The following is a 15,708-nucleotide window of genomic DNA, read 5'->3' on the forward strand; positions in this document are numbered from 1 at the left end:
TCATGAGCAGTCATCTGTATTTTCCTCATGACTGACACAAGGAAACTGCAGCCGTGAAATTCAAAATCAAATTCAGTTCACGGCTTTATTGCCACACAATCACCTCACCTTTCATGTTATAAAATACATGTCAGTGTAGCCCACTAAAAGAATCATTAACTCAACCTTGCCGTCTTTGTCTTTACCACTGAAACCAGGCTCTGACCAGACAGAATATTAATAGTGTTAGGTCCTTGGGGGAAATTTGAGGTGTTACCTCCATGTGACAGTACCACTGCCTTATTTTAGCAGTAAGCTTCATATAAATGTCAATGCAGTGATGAAGGCTTTTCTATATAATGTAAAAAGTCACTGTCATGTATAATGAGGGAATTTGTGTTCATTGTGCATTGTGTTTGTGTGTGAATGAGTACTTCACATTTACATCTGCGTGGCTGCACTGATGTATAGCCTCATTTTGTGTCTTTAGTGTATTATTATTACATTGCACACACAGCTATAGGTGCTTTTCTGGCCTCCATTAATCAAGACTAGTCTACAGCTACGCTAGCAGGCCTGTGAGGTTACGCATAGACATAGAGGTGAGCTAAATGCTAACTGACGCACGCTAACGGTGACAGTGGTCACAGTATTAGTTTGTCGAGTTAGCATGCTAACGTTTGGTAATTGAGCTAAACATAAACCATAACACGTCGCTAAAAAGATTCATTAACAATACTTACGGTTTTGGTGATATTTCCACCTGTAGATAATCTTCTGGATTAAAAAATATCCTGCCAGTTGCTTGGGGATGAAAAAATATATAGGTCCCATTTTCTGAGCTGCGAGATAATTTCCTAGTTGCCTAGCTAAAACAAAATGATATGCTCTTTGCTCATTATATAGAACAAATACACAAACGGTTTTTTTTAGCATGAAAATATTGAAATGTCGAAATTAACATAACAGATTTCTACCTAGTAATGTGTCTTTTAAGACTTCAAAAATATTGGTTTACATGGTAAAAAGTTAACTCAGTTCTAGCTGCCATCTTAAGTTAGGAAATCTAGCAGCAATTTGCTATGTGACTTCAGATGTACAAAAGGATTGTGGGTGCTTTCAATACAGTATTTGTTAAAGAACCTTCTGGTTTTCAAAGAAATTCTCCAATTTATCTTTTGGAAAAGGGATGTTAAGCTCTGTTACTTATGTGTAGTATGTGTATAGTATTACATTTATAACCTACACTGGAAATCTTGCTTGAGAGTTTGTTTCTTTTCCCCTGTTTACATGCCATGTGTAGTCCCTAAAGTGAAAAAACCCCTAAAATAAACAACATTAAACATGGCTTTTAAGAATAAGTCTTTATGTATTTCTCTATGTGAAACAAAGGACTATTATACTACACAAATAGAAGCGGATACTGTAAGAGACAGAGACCATCTCTGAGAAATAAGTACAGAACATGAAAATACACATACCGGTATTATAGAACTGTAAATTATTGCTTGTTTTGCTACTTTGTTTTCTGGATTCCTACAATACAAGACACAATATTCATATTTCAACAGAAACAGTACAACAGTGACAAACTGTATTATTGACCTTTTTAGTAGACGTTCCCCAGAAAGAAAAGAAACATTCAAACAGAGTTCATGTCGAACTGTTGAACACAACACAATGACAGTTGGTTTTGATCGAGCATCTTCAGGACTTATTGTTACACATTTTTGTAATTTTTTTTTTCCATTACAACATTGCCAAGAGAAGCCGTAACAAACTGCACACTGGGACTGGTCTCAGCAACAAAAAAACAGAACACTTGGCATATATACATAAATATACATTTTCATTTCAACTGTGACCAAAATGCACCCAGTTTTAAACCCAATGACTAGAGTAAAAAAATTCTCCACATGTGTCTTTCCTCCTGTCCCACTGCTTCCTTCGTGCTTCCTTCTTCATCATAATCCACCTCAGTAGTTCCACCAATCTGCTGTCTGCTCAGATAACTGCGACAGCTTTACTGTAGTGCCAATAAAACTGCACTCTGCCAACATGGTGAATTTCAAAGAGCTGTTTAACTTTCTCAGAAGATAAGATAAATGTTTCTTGTGGACAAACACGAAAACAAAGACATTCGATTTTGTTCTGCAATGTCATCCTGCCTCATTTTAAACCTCTAACTGTACTGCATGCAGCACATTCTAGCAGATCCAAAAGGCCTGAAATTCTCCAAGGTTCACACGAGCAAAAAGGAAGTGGAGTGTTTTCACTCACTGCAATATGCTGGTGAAAAGGCTAACCAGGTGTTCAGCTTGAGATAAAAGAAGAAAAAAAATACACAACACAAGAAAGAAACAGAGAAGAAATGCAGTGTGCTTCCTACTTTGTCTCAAGAAAGACAATTTCATATCAAGGAAACAAACAAAACACCGACAATAAAGTGCTCACATGCAGATGGACTTTTGCTCACTAATATTGTTATATAGCAAAAAAGTTAAGATTTCATGCAGCCTAATGACAAATAAGGATTAGACTCACTGCTGACACCAAAAAGCCCTGTTAGACACATTTGTTCCTGTTGCTTCTAATGATTTCATTAAATGAGTAGGTGAAGCACACTAATCTGATATGGGACTGTCGAGAGAATAAAACAAAAAAGAAGGATTTTTTTATAAAGTGGAGATTTGTTTGAATTTCCTCTGAACAACATACTGTGGAAAAAGTAAGTATGTTAATATAAAATAAAAATGCAATAAGGTACTGCAGTTGTGTTGGGAAAGTATGATTTCTTTCTCAGTTTTGACAAATATACATTAGTGTGTTGAAGTAAGAAAAATCAGTTTGTGTTTTGATGATAATGTGAGGTGAGTGAATGCTTTGGTTGATATCTCATGAGGCTACCTAATTTTCCCTTTTCTCAGCAAAATGCTTCCAGGTAAACTATAAAATCTAAAAGGACTATTTCCACAAACCTATGCTACGCTCAGCTATTTACAGCGAAAAGCAGCGCAGTACTCTGGCGCACAGCAGGAGACGTTCGAGAGTCCTGCAATTGCTTGGAGATATCGAGAGATACTCAGTGCAAAACAAGCAGTAGGTTTCAGAAGAAAACCTGACACATAAAAAGTGGGTTTGATCAAAGAACATAACCAAGACATTAAAGATATGATTTACAACAAACTGAATCAGAGAGGAAAAAAGTCCCAAACCCCTTGAAGAAAATGAGGGGGATGAACTATCTCTGATCCATCAAATCCCCCCCCCCACAAAAAAAGAGTGACAAATGCAAATTTGCCAAGTTGAAGACTGAACTGTCAATCTTACAAAAAATCCATTAAGCTTTTTTCACTTGAAACTCTGCGTGGAGATATGCACTTGCGTCAAAAGCATCACACCATTTCCCTGTCATCACAAACAACAATAAAAAAAGAAAAAACACCTCAGCTCCTCATCTACAGAAGTAACTAAGCATGCAAAAAGTGTTGGGGTATCAAATACATAGTAAGAATACACATCTAGTAGTTTAGCAAAAAACAACACCTCTCCAAATTAAAAAAAAGAGACAAAAAGCGAAAAACAAGCAAAAAAAAAATTATTCAAACAACCACCACAACTTTGTTAGTCACATATGGCGCTTCGTGCTGTGTGTGATGTTAAATAGGTTCCTTTTTCTTGATATATCTTGTTAGTATTTGTGTTTCTGTACGTATTTTTTGTAATACAGTATATACATGCAGACAAGAGCGGGAACATCACACACTCAATCTTGATGCAAGCTTAAGCAACAAACCAGCAGATATGAAAATGGATGAAAAAGAAGAAAAAAATAGACACAAATATATATGTGTATATATATATATATATATATATGTATCTATATATATACATATACATATATATACATATATATGTATCTGAGAACACAATTTATTGTAAAAAAGAAAAAACAGAAAAATGTCTTTAGAGTATCGCATGTCCTCAACCAAAGGTTACTGTACACACGACTTTGAGACAAAGGGAGAGGTACGGCTAACAAGCTAACTAACTAGCAAGACTGAGCAGGACTAGCAATGAGAGCTGAGTGTGTGTGATAAGTGACAGGTGCCTGCGTTGGGACAGGTATTTCGACCCCTCTTGCTGAAAACGAGGGGGGGTGGGTGGGGTGGAGGCAAGCGTGCCTGCCACTCCCCACTGCTGTCCGCAGAATGTGATGAGTGTGTGTGTGATTCTCATCCATCCCCTTCAAGCCGCCTCATTCCATCGCCACGCTCCCCACAAACACCGTCTTCGAGCAATGTTTGTTGGTTTTGTTTTTGCTTGTATTTGAACTGAAATGAGGGGCATCAACGCTCTCTGTGAGTGCAGAGACGAGAGAGAGAGGGCAGGTGTGTTGTGGGTTTAAGGGGCGGTCAGGGGCCGCACTGGTGTCGCGGGGGAGGCCTCTTTAGTTGAAGACTTTGGGGGGTCCGTCGGGACGTCTGGTCTGGACGATCTGCTGCTTTGGCCGCGCCGCCTCGTCCTCCTCTGTCTCGCTCTCGCACACGTGGACGACCACGCTAGGGGTGGACTCTGTCCCCGCGTGGAGCTCATACTTTTCACCTGTGGGGAGGGAGGGAGGGATGGAGAGAGGGAAAGGAAGAGCAGGAGTTACTAAGGAAAAATCCCCAAGCTAAAGAGAGGATTGAGATTTATTTATAATACGCAGAGAGCATTTTTATAGGACAAATCTACTGTCTTTTCTGTCTGTTCAAGAATGGTTCAGCACTCAGGTGGACGGACATGGATTCAAGAGAAAACAAAAAGACTTTTCCTTGGAATAGTGCTGCCATTTGTCCAGATGCCAAACTCAGCAGACTCGGACTGAAAACATACACTTGTGAGATTGTATCACAGTTGCCATGGAGATGAGATCAGACAGCTGGCAGACAGGAGGAAATTGGTCTAGTAGCTTTTCACTGTGGTGCCAAACAGAGAGATGGACAGTGAATAGAGTCCTGCTGTTACCGCAGGGAGTTGACAGAGGGAGTCAGCGCACTGTGCTGCAGCCTGGTGCTAATCTGATTTTAGATGCCAGGATTTGAGGCGAAGAACAAAGCCATTTCCTGATGCCTCGTGTTGCTATGGAAACAGCAGAACGTGTCAAAAGTGGTCCTCTGGGCTGGACTGTGCATGTGTGTGTGTGTGTGTGTGTGTGTGTGTGTGTGTATGTGGAAAGTTTAATCATGTTTTTGTTGATAATAAAAAAGATAATAGTGTTCAGCTGAATACAGACTTAGAAGTTTCCACTTCATCAGCATGAGCATACCCACATACACAAACACGGAAAGACACTGTGGACACGGCACATTTCCATGTGTGTTGGGTGACATTTTATAAAGGTTGCCGCAATCTGAAATCTTGTCGACAAGGCAGACAGAGGAGACATTACTGAGCAGAAAAGCTGCCGGAGAACAAGGCTGCAGGGAAAGATCTTCTGTGCTGAGCTGAGCTGCCTACACACTTAGTACACTTGCTAAAATTGCAATGGGACATGAGCTGCAAAAAGATCTGTCTGTGGTGCAGTGAAACTGATCTACATTCTAATCATTACATTAGTTTGTGGGGTAGTGTTACTTCATTGCCTTCCTCATAGGAAATGACTGTTTCCCTTACAAAAAACTGTTCCCAGTGATAGTGGTGGCTTAGTAATTTCAGAAACAATGTGTATTTGATTTCAGACAGAGGCTGACAAAAGCCACAACCATCACTTGAGGAGTTAATGACCTGTAAGCACCTTAAAAATAGAATCCTATTTTAAAAAGGGTCTTGAATATGCATTTAATGGATACATGCTATACATAACATCATGCTAAAAGAGTGACGCTACAGCTAACAGCTCCTAGGCAAGACGTTTGTCTTCTCACCTGCTAATGATATGTGTGGGAGACTTAAAAACAAAGAAACACATTACTCTTGTATTGCAGGGCAGAGCAAGTTAGTCCTAGTATTGTACATACTTTCGAACTGTATGTTTTTGGCTTTAATGCAACCAGAAATGGCTTTTAACTCACTGATGTGTTGGTATTTACGCAATGCTAATGTAATATTAGCTGAAGCTGCTTGGGTGTAAGCCGACTGAATAATAAGTGCAGCTGATGATAGCCTTAAATCTGAAAACATTAAGGATTAACTATAATGTGACTCAAAAAATAACGTAGTTAGTAAATGATGTGGTCTTTGGCCATGGTAGTAAGGTTTGTAATAGTTGGTGATAGACATAGAGTAAGCAAACACACTGTTTAATGCATTCGTTACACTTTTGCTCCTGTGGTTTTTTTCCAAAGGCTAAAAAAACTCTGTAAATGTCAATTATCATTTTTTCTACAACTCCTCGCACATCGCTGTGGCATGTGGAGAAAACCAAATATTTACCTGCTGTGCCTGGTTATGACTCCTTAACTAAGATTAATCAATCGCTGTTTGATGGAGGGATTTGGTGAATTGTCAATTTACATTTAACAAACCCATACACAAACACACAAAGATGCACACACACAAATATGGGCTTTGATCCGTATTTCCTTAGAGATGACAGAGTGCAGCAAGTCCGGGTTAAGCACCCTTGACATTGACGTATGGTAGCCAGCTCTGTGGATAAGATTTATGGGCTTCAAGCTGTTTTTTTTTTTTTTTTCTCTTGCTGCCTGACCAGGACCATGTGCAACACTGGAGCAGGGCGCCCATCTCACATGGAGAGATCAATTTTAAAATGCCACTCTATTCATAATGACATTATAACAGCATGCAATGGTAGTCTTCTAGGAAAATGCATCTGTGATCAGGTAAATTAGGCACGATGCTGCTTCACAGACTGAAAACCCTTCAGGAAATGTAAAGAATAAAACAGAAATGATTCAACTATGTGCAGCCCAATTTCTTTGTCCTAATTGCTTCCTAGACACATAATCTTTCTATAACACCCCGCTGAGGAGTGTGAAATGATTTCCTGTTTCTATCAGGGTTACTGTTCAGACGAATGACTCAATTAGATTTCTTATACCTCCATACACACTGCTTCTGCGCATGGCTGTGCACTTACTGTGTGCGTCTAAGTATGAGCGTACCACACAAGCTTATTGAACTTAGTGAATACTGACCAGGTCCTAGCTTGGCTACTGCACACAGCAGGTCATAGTTGATGACGGGTGTAGCGTCTTCAGCTCTGGCTCCAGCCCACAGGTGGCGAGGCAGGCGGCGAGATCAGAAACTGTTTGACGGGCTGGGGAGGGGCCAGGTACGACTTGTCGATGTCCTCGTCGCCATTTTGGACCTATTGGAAAGAGGATGACAACTGATAAGGGCTGTAGTGACATCAAGTGTGTGAAATAGTTTATGTATTTAACTGTACACCTGTCCCATTTTTCACTGGTTCAATACACTTGATAGTGGACATAGCTACAACCTAACTTCACGCCATAGTGCCTGTAAAAAGGAACAGAAAATCCTGGGTCTCTATATAAGGAGTAGACAAAATGTAAACAATTTCACACCTTTGAAACACTAGCGCAGTGCTGTGTGAGTCGTGTCAAACTGGGTGAAGCTATGTAAGTTCCTGTACTTTAAACTGTAATCCTGATACTTAAGAGCAAGAAAAGCACATTAGGGTTTGCAGTCACAGCTTCAGTCTTATAGTCTCAAATTGCAGACTCCCTCCCATGAGTGGATGTTGGTGTTTTGATAGCTGCCAATTGCCGTTATTACAATACCTACATGTGGCATCCGTCCTGAGCTGTAAAATCCTTAATCCTCTTATATCAAAGTACTGAAAGGTGCGGCAGGGGTCATGACTGGTCATGCATTTATGATAAAGTCAATTATAAGTTGACTCCTGACTTCCCAGTGAGCATGAATGTGATGGTTTGCAGGTCATATGACATGGAAGTATCTGGGCTAAAACCAGCCTAAACTGGGTTAAAATCTTTTTCCTGTTTACATATAACAGCTGTTTTAACATATTTTCAGTGACAACATTTCAGTGTTTTCTCTGGACCTGCTACACATTGAAATATAGTCATTTAAATTCTGTTGAAACAATTGTTATATATGTAACCAGTTAGATGTCTAAGCACCCTTTTCAACTAATTTAGCCCAGTTTTAACCAAAACAACCAGGCGTCTTTTCACCTACAGATTACTCTACTCTAATCTCATCTTTGTAGATATGACTGAAATGCAGAAATACACTCTTCTTATTTTGGGTTTGAAACACACTTCACCTTGTTTCCTCACAGGCACACACACAAGCTACAATGGAGGAGATATCAAGAATTTATGCGTTCATGTGCTCAATCATGAGACTGACGGGTTCTGATAGGAGACTTGGAGGGGCTGAGGAAGCAGTCAGGTGTGGCTCAGAGAAGAGAGGGTCAACAGCAACAGCAAAAACAGAGGAGAAAACAGAGGAAGTGAAAAGAGTTTGAAAGAGAGGGGGTGTCACCCTCCTTTAAAGTTTTCATCCCTGTTCTGTGTGCGCACGCTGGAGAGAATGATGCACTGGGGCATAACTGTCCATGTAAATAAGCAGTGCTCTTACATAGATGGTCCCAGTCCCAGGCCCCCTGCCTGCCCTTTCCCAGACCCCTTTACTGACACTCACTTGGGCAAAGTAGAGTTTCAGCTTCTTGCCGTTGAACTCTGACTCGTGGAGCTCGATGCGAGCGCGGGCAGCGGCCTCTGGAGTGCTGAAGTTGATCCGGACTCTCCGGAAACTTTTGAACATCTGGAAAGTCGTCTGTTCGTCGTAGATCCTAAACAACGCCTCAAACCTCTCCTGTAGGAGATAAAAACATAAAAATGTACAAATGTGATTAGAGATAGAGATCTAGCCAACAAAGAAATTTCAGGCAGAGCTGAAGTTTGGGGGTTTAGTTATTATTCACTGACACCTGTGTCTGAGCAGCAGGCGTGACTCTAACTGCTCTGCACCCATTTCATTTGCTATTGAGCTAATAGGGAAATTAGATTTCCAGCTTCTTGTCATTTTCCTCCAATTTTCTCTGATGCTGTCTCACCATCCTCTTTTCTCACTCCCCCCTTTTTAATCTTGTAATTCTCTCCTGTCTCTGACCACGTCTCCTTCCTCCTCCTGTATCACACTTAGTTTTTAACTAAACCCATATGATATAGTCCCACATCTCCTATGTTTTTTTACTCTGTCCTCTCCATGGGCACCAAATTGGCCTCCTCAGATGTGAACTCAATCAAGCAGCTCAGTAGGAGGCTGAAAGGAAAAGGAAAAAGGCCGCCTGGAGAGCTGTTTTCTGAGTAATCAGCAGTGCTATTTTTTTGTCTCCTAGCCGACCATCTCTAAGCACAGGCGGAAACATGAGTCTTCTTTCCAAGAATCAAGATGGACGATTGATTTAATGTGCCAGTTGAGAGGACAGACTGTCACTAACAGTACGGGCCTGATTCAGACTGCTGCATGTTTCTCAGGTGCCTCCCATAGGTGCTGTCGAGTTATTTATTCAGTTTCTGCTCCACTCATTTTGTCCTGCAACAATTACATTATCACACAACAATTTCGTCACTTTGCACTGAAAGCTTCTGAAAAGACATAGCAGAATATACACAGCATACCAAGCAAATGGTCTTTTCCTACTCTATTTGATTCATGTGCCCCAATATCAATTGGTAAGCGCCACTATTGAACCCTGATTGTGCTGTTGCATGACACCCTCTATCTGAGTCTACTTTCTCTTCTGTTACAGGCAGTGGGAAATAGAAAACCGAAATACTCCCACAACACTTTCCTTGTTCGGCTGACACAGCACCTTTCACCAGGATGAGATGGGTGCCTGTTACCTGAAGGAACACAGGCAGCATGTCGGCTGTGAGATCTGCCTCTGCACATTAGTGACAGCTTGGTGATGGGAGACACCAGGTATCTGTAAACTCAGCACATTGAAGTGAGTGCTTGGTCCTGTCTATGTGTCCCGTCAGTCCTTTGTCCTTCTGATGAATCCTTCAAAAACTCTCTCGCACACATACACCTGGTCTCAACTTGTTTTGACATTTTGTGATTCAAAAACTACTCTTACACTTATAACACATCACAAAGATTTAGGTATGCTGGTCGCCATGTGAAAGACATGTCATAATCAAAGGGTGGACATGCTTTAATGTCTATATGCATCACAAAAATGCTTAAAGGAAGCTGTGCATTGCTTCTGGGCTTCAACTAACAATGATTCATTTCATTATTAAGTAATCTGCCATTTATTCTTCTTTAATCCATTGATTGTTTGGACTGTAAAACATCAGAAAACAGTGAACAAAATCTATCCAAATCATCTTGATTTGCAATTATTTTCTGACCAACAGACCAAAACTCAAAGATATTGAGTTTATTGAGATATAAAACAAGAAAAAGCAGAATATCCACACATTTGAGTAGCTGGAACATCAAATGTTTGACATTTTTGCATGAAAAATCACCCCAGTGATTAAATGATTTATCAACTTAATCTTTTAATTCTACATTGTCATATTTCTCCTCAGAACTGGAAAGTACAGTAAGGACTAAAAATCCTAAGTAAGATGTAATGTAAGAATGTAGCTATATATTATTATACTCTGCATTTCTTAATGACATACATCACTTAAAAACACATTTATTTTACCACTGTTAAGGAAATGCAAATAGATCCTTAGTGATCCCTTAACTATTAAATTTCTTTCAAACGCCTTTAGTATTATATGCAAGATGTTATATTAATGATATTTATTCTATTAAGTATTACTATTTTCAGTCTTTAATGACTGTTTCACTACAGCTAAGTACTGAGTCCTTTTTGCACTTGTCAGTATGAGACAGTGAATCGGCCCTAAAATACAGGATGTACTCTGCATCTCTGAAATCACATCATCACCCTGTCTGACACATGCCGAGCTGTTAATGATTCAGCAAGCTGTGAAACACAGTTATGCTGCAGTGTGGTGTACACTGTGGTAAAACAATTTGCATTTTGAGAATAAGCAGATTAACGCTTTTACTCATAATACTCTCCCCTTCCCCTCCCTCTTCCATTTTATTTCCAGAATTTCTCCCCATGTAAGTGCATCTGGTCTTCCCTTGCTAAACGCCTCGGGGTAACTGGCTTAAACTTTAGAGCTGACTTCACCTTCGGGCTCTGTGATACCATTTTTAGTCAGATTTGTGGTTCTCCATACAAGGTGCATGGGAAAAGAGGTCAAGGCAGGAATGTGTGAATATCTCGACTCCTTTTAAGCATTTTGAGGAGAATTACTGACTAACTTACCAATTAGGATGCAAGACTCCCAAAAAGCCAGAGGAGGAGGGACAGGGTGACTCACAGGGACAGCCAAGTGTTCAAGTATGCTCATTTAAAATTGATTCTCCCATCCCCACAGACAACACAGTCGCCTTCAAAATAGTGGCTAATGTTTTATCAAAGAGGTCACTCTCTGCAACACAGATCTGAGTTTTAATCCCTTTTTTATGAATCTTGTTTTGTTTTTGTTTTTTTTATCAGGTTTCCCAATGTTTTGTGCCCCTGCCAGAGAAGAGAGAAGCCAGAGAAACCAGGACACACCCTGTAGCAAAATTGTTTATAAGAGGCTTTCAGGTGGGCCTGGGTGACCTGATAAAGCGTAGTTTAGGTTTTCATATGCTCACATAGACAGTGTTGGTGTTTTAAATCTGCATAGGGGAAGTGCAACAAATGCACCATTGACATATTAACATATTAAACAAAAAGCTGATATGGAGAACATATTAACAAACAGCTGATAGTTTTACATCTAGCAAATATGAAGCAACATTAGCATTCATTTGTAGTTGTGTTTCTGGACACCTGATGAATGGTCGAGTTTTTTTTTTTTTTTTTTTTAGCTTTGTTTTAGTCTCCACCAAGTCCTGACAAATACATTTAGCTTTCCAGCTGCTAAAATACTCCATTATGTTCACCAACTAGAAGCTAACTTTGTCTTTTTGTCGTTGGTCGTGGAGAGGTCACGTGCACAAGAACAGTGAGACTGAACCAAAACATTAAAGTTGGGAGATGAACACTATAAAGTTTGTAGAGCTGAGGGGAATGTCCTGCAGAGTCAGATGATAATTTTCTGTAACTTTTTATCACAAGTGACTTCAACTTTACGCATATTTTTTTTGCAGCCGATATAAAAATATTAATTAGTTCAACTTTAAAGATTTTAAGTAAATAATAGTAAATAATAAACTAGGCTATGTCAGTGTTTTTGCTTTAATCATTTCTGAAATATGAGAAAAACAACATTTTCTCACAATCAAACTCTGAACACTTTCAAAGTTATTTACCAGCCACTGTTTGTTTGCAAACCCTCCTGATTATTTGGGTTTAATCATAATCAGCTTGAGAATGACAACAAAGCACTTGTTTGGCCTATCTGCAGAGCCCACTTAAGCTTTTATTCAAACCGTGAATTTTCCATGAGTCTTAGTCAGCTACTATGACCCGCATGTCATCAAACTCCATGTGTGATAACCGATAAGGTAATCTTCCACATACACACACATACACTGGGCACTTCCTTAACCTAAATTGATGTTTTGGCATGAGTGGAGATATAGGAAAGCTCCAAGATCATGTTCCATAATAGCACGTACTGTTTGTTTTTAACCCCGCACACTGAGGCTGATACGCCCACAGGCGATTGGTGTGTAACAAGTGAGCGTGCTGATCACTAATTTATGTGGTCTCTATGAGCGGACATCCTGAGGGAACGAGAGGAGGAAGAGGAGGGGGAAACGAGGAAGAGGACAGGGGTGTTGAGTTACACACGGCTGAAAAGTGGCCTGCTCATCTGCCATCGCAATGTTCCCTGCCGTGGCCCACTCTCTTTGTTCTCTTTGTGTGTGTATGTGTGTGAGAGAGAGAGAGAGCGAGCGAGCGGGAGAATCAGCAAGTGCGTAAACGTGTGTGTGTGCGATGTAGTTAGCTGGTGTTTCTGTATGTCGTACCCACACACATACTCATGCACAGAGGGCAAATAATGTGACAGGTAGCAGCATTAGTATCTAAACACAATCAAAGGACGGCTGTTTGACTGTCAGCAGGTATGGACTGGTTTTAATCGCACAAAACACACAGACACATACACATACACACACGCAGCTTGATCAAGCACCTGCTACTACTGTATTTTCACTGACTGAGAGCTATAGGACAACAGGTGAAAGAGGAGGGAACAGCGTGTTCTTGTTTTTCACTCTCAGCAGGGCAGATAACAACATCTACTGAAGAAGCTGAACGAAAATATGATTTATCTCACATACAGTAGCTAGGTAACAGAAAACAAGGGAAAGCTTCATATATTTGGAAAAGAAATGAGGAAAAAAAACATAGTTCATATGTCTAAATTCACCCTCATGTTCCCTTTGCTTATCAAAGTGTGTGTTTTACTCACAGCTTTTGTTTTTCTAGCAACAGAAATCTGATGTGTTTAGGGCGGAGGCAGTGAGGAGGAGGAGGAGGAGGTGTGAAGTCACAGCTCTCAAATAGCCGACAACTTGGTTTGATTGAAATGGCAAGTGCGGTCATTACTGCTGACTGCATGTTTCTCCATGTCACCTTTACATAACATCCAGGGTGCCCGTCGACAGGCTGAATTCCCTTCCCTTCCTGTCCAAGAATGTTTCATTACCCTGCCCTGTTTTTGCACAACTGAGCTAGCCCTGGGCATGTTCCACAAAACTTACAACACTCAAGTCGCAATAATCAACACCAGATCTTTCCCTCTCACCTTAATTTTGACAGATTTCACTCAGTCAAAACAAATGCAATACTGACCTGTGCAAACCTGCAATTTTTGAAAACTTTTTAGACTCTGTGTTTTCAGTTTTTTTTCACCAAAAAAATACCAAGATTATTTTTTATTATTTTTAGCCTAACTATACTGTTTATATGAAGAGAAGTGATATCAGTCAATGTCTGGGTGGCTGTTGTGTCAAGAGATGGAAAAAAAAGAAAGAAAGAAGAATATAACAAACAGACAGAGAAGTAAACCAGCACAATAAAAATCCCATGTAGAGAAATGTAAAGCTTGCTAGTGAACTGCAGCCACTCCACCGGTGGCCGCAGGGCTATCCTTCAGCAGATTGCCTCTTGGGTAATGAGGCAGTTATGTTCCTGACGGTAATGGAAAGGCTGTCATCACGGTGGCAACAGGACATGACTGCAGGCATGACTCACATTCAGCGGCGCAGGGAGACAGCGAGCGCAGAGCCAGCCAGTGGTCCTGACACACAACCATCTGAACAAAAGATCAGTCGGCTTAGGGATGAGGCGCGGGGTTTATCGGGGCAATGTTGACGGGGGTTTCATCTGGGGCAAAGTCAGGCGGCAGAGCAATAATCAGCAGTGATTGACAGTGGCGCAGAGGCAAACTAAAGCTGAGGGACCAACAAGCATGTACAGTGTATCTACCTCACACCTCTTCCAGGTAATGAATGAGTCAAGTGGCGGAATTAGGTGTAACCCTGTGACAGACGACTGCGACTTAAGTGTTTTCGTTATGTAAAGGCTGGATTAAGTTTCTTCGATGTGCAGGGATCATTGACAATTAGCGGAGCTGCAGGTCCATCCTGTTCTGTTTGCACGGTAAACACAACGCCGCACCAAATCCAACTACAGCAGCACCAAAACATCCACATAAACACTATCCTCAGCAAAGTGTGACATACCGAAAAAGCTCCTACATGCTGTCGACTTCCATTGTTTGTCTTTGTCAGCTCATTGTGCGGTTTAAGGAGTTAAATGAGGCTCGCATATTCAGCTGTTGTCTGTCACTGGTGAGAGTGAACAAGTCACGTCAGCTGAAGCACACTGACATGTTCTGTCATTGCTTTGATCGGCCATGTGCCTGAAAAATGCAACAAATACACACAAAAAGGCATAAAATCATCCCAATTTGAGTATAAAAACAAAAGCCTTGGCTAAATAGGGAGAGCAAGAGAACAGTGTATAGAGATCTTATACTGATTGTTGTATACCATTCAGGTGAGAAGTTAAAAAAGCATTCAGTATAGAGATAAAACTATTAACTGATTAATCCAGCAACATGAAATTAAGTAATTTTTTTTAAAAAGAAAAATGCCCAAATTTCACAGGTTTAGGTCTCAGATGCAATGTGCTAGTTGCCTCAGTCTTTTATGATAGTGAACTGAATACCTTTGGGTCTTGGACTGTTGTTTGGACAAAGCTCTGGGAAAATTTGTTGTGCAATTTAAAAAAAGATTAAGCGATGACTTGAGAAAATAACCAGCAGATTAAATGGTCGTGAAAATGAGCATTGTTTTCAGCCCTGATATTTTAGCTATAAGCATGCTTTGTCTGAGTAAAAATCTGTAGCCAAAGCATTTAAATTCACTGATGGAGTCACAATGCTCTGTTTTGATCCGGTTTGTCATTTAAGCTAGTACAGTATTTAAATCACGCTGGCACTCGGACACCAAAATCCAAGACTATAATCCACAAACTAGTTCACTTCTATGTTGAATTACACTATTTGGTATTTTGGATCAAAATGAAAAGATTAACCGAGCCTAATTGGGATGTGAAGACAGGTTATTCAGTGTTTTGGACCCCCCCCCCCCCCCTTGGTGCATCAGTCATCTTTCTCTGCGACACGTGTGTGGCTTTAGCACAGTCTAATCCAGACCCTCGTGCTTGAAATGGGATTTGGG

The 15,708-nt window shown here is 40.4% G+C and overlaps 1 protein-coding gene across 1 annotated transcript in view; it reads right to left on the bottom strand.

Moving 5' to 3' along the window:
• Nucleotides 1–1,328: 1,328 nt before the first annotated feature.
• Nucleotides 1,329–15,708, bottom strand: part of rcan3 (regulator of calcineurin 3) — a 39,087-nt gene continuing 24,707 nt past the window's right edge. The window contains 4 exon segments of the mRNA XM_018663608.2: nucleotides 1,329–4,584; nucleotides 7,122–7,182; nucleotides 7,184–7,294; nucleotides 8,620–8,793. Of these exon segments, the coding sequence (XP_018519124.1) occupies nucleotides 4,430–4,584; nucleotides 7,122–7,182; nucleotides 7,184–7,294; nucleotides 8,620–8,793 (501 nt within the window). The 3' untranslated portion in view covers nucleotides 1,329–4,429.

The sequence above is a fragment of the Lates calcarifer genome, linkage group LG19, assembly GCF_001640805.2.
Source record: "Lates calcarifer isolate ASB-BC8 linkage group LG19, TLL_Latcal_v3, whole genome shotgun sequence".
NCBI lineage: Eukaryota > Metazoa > Chordata > Actinopteri > Centropomidae > Lates > Lates calcarifer.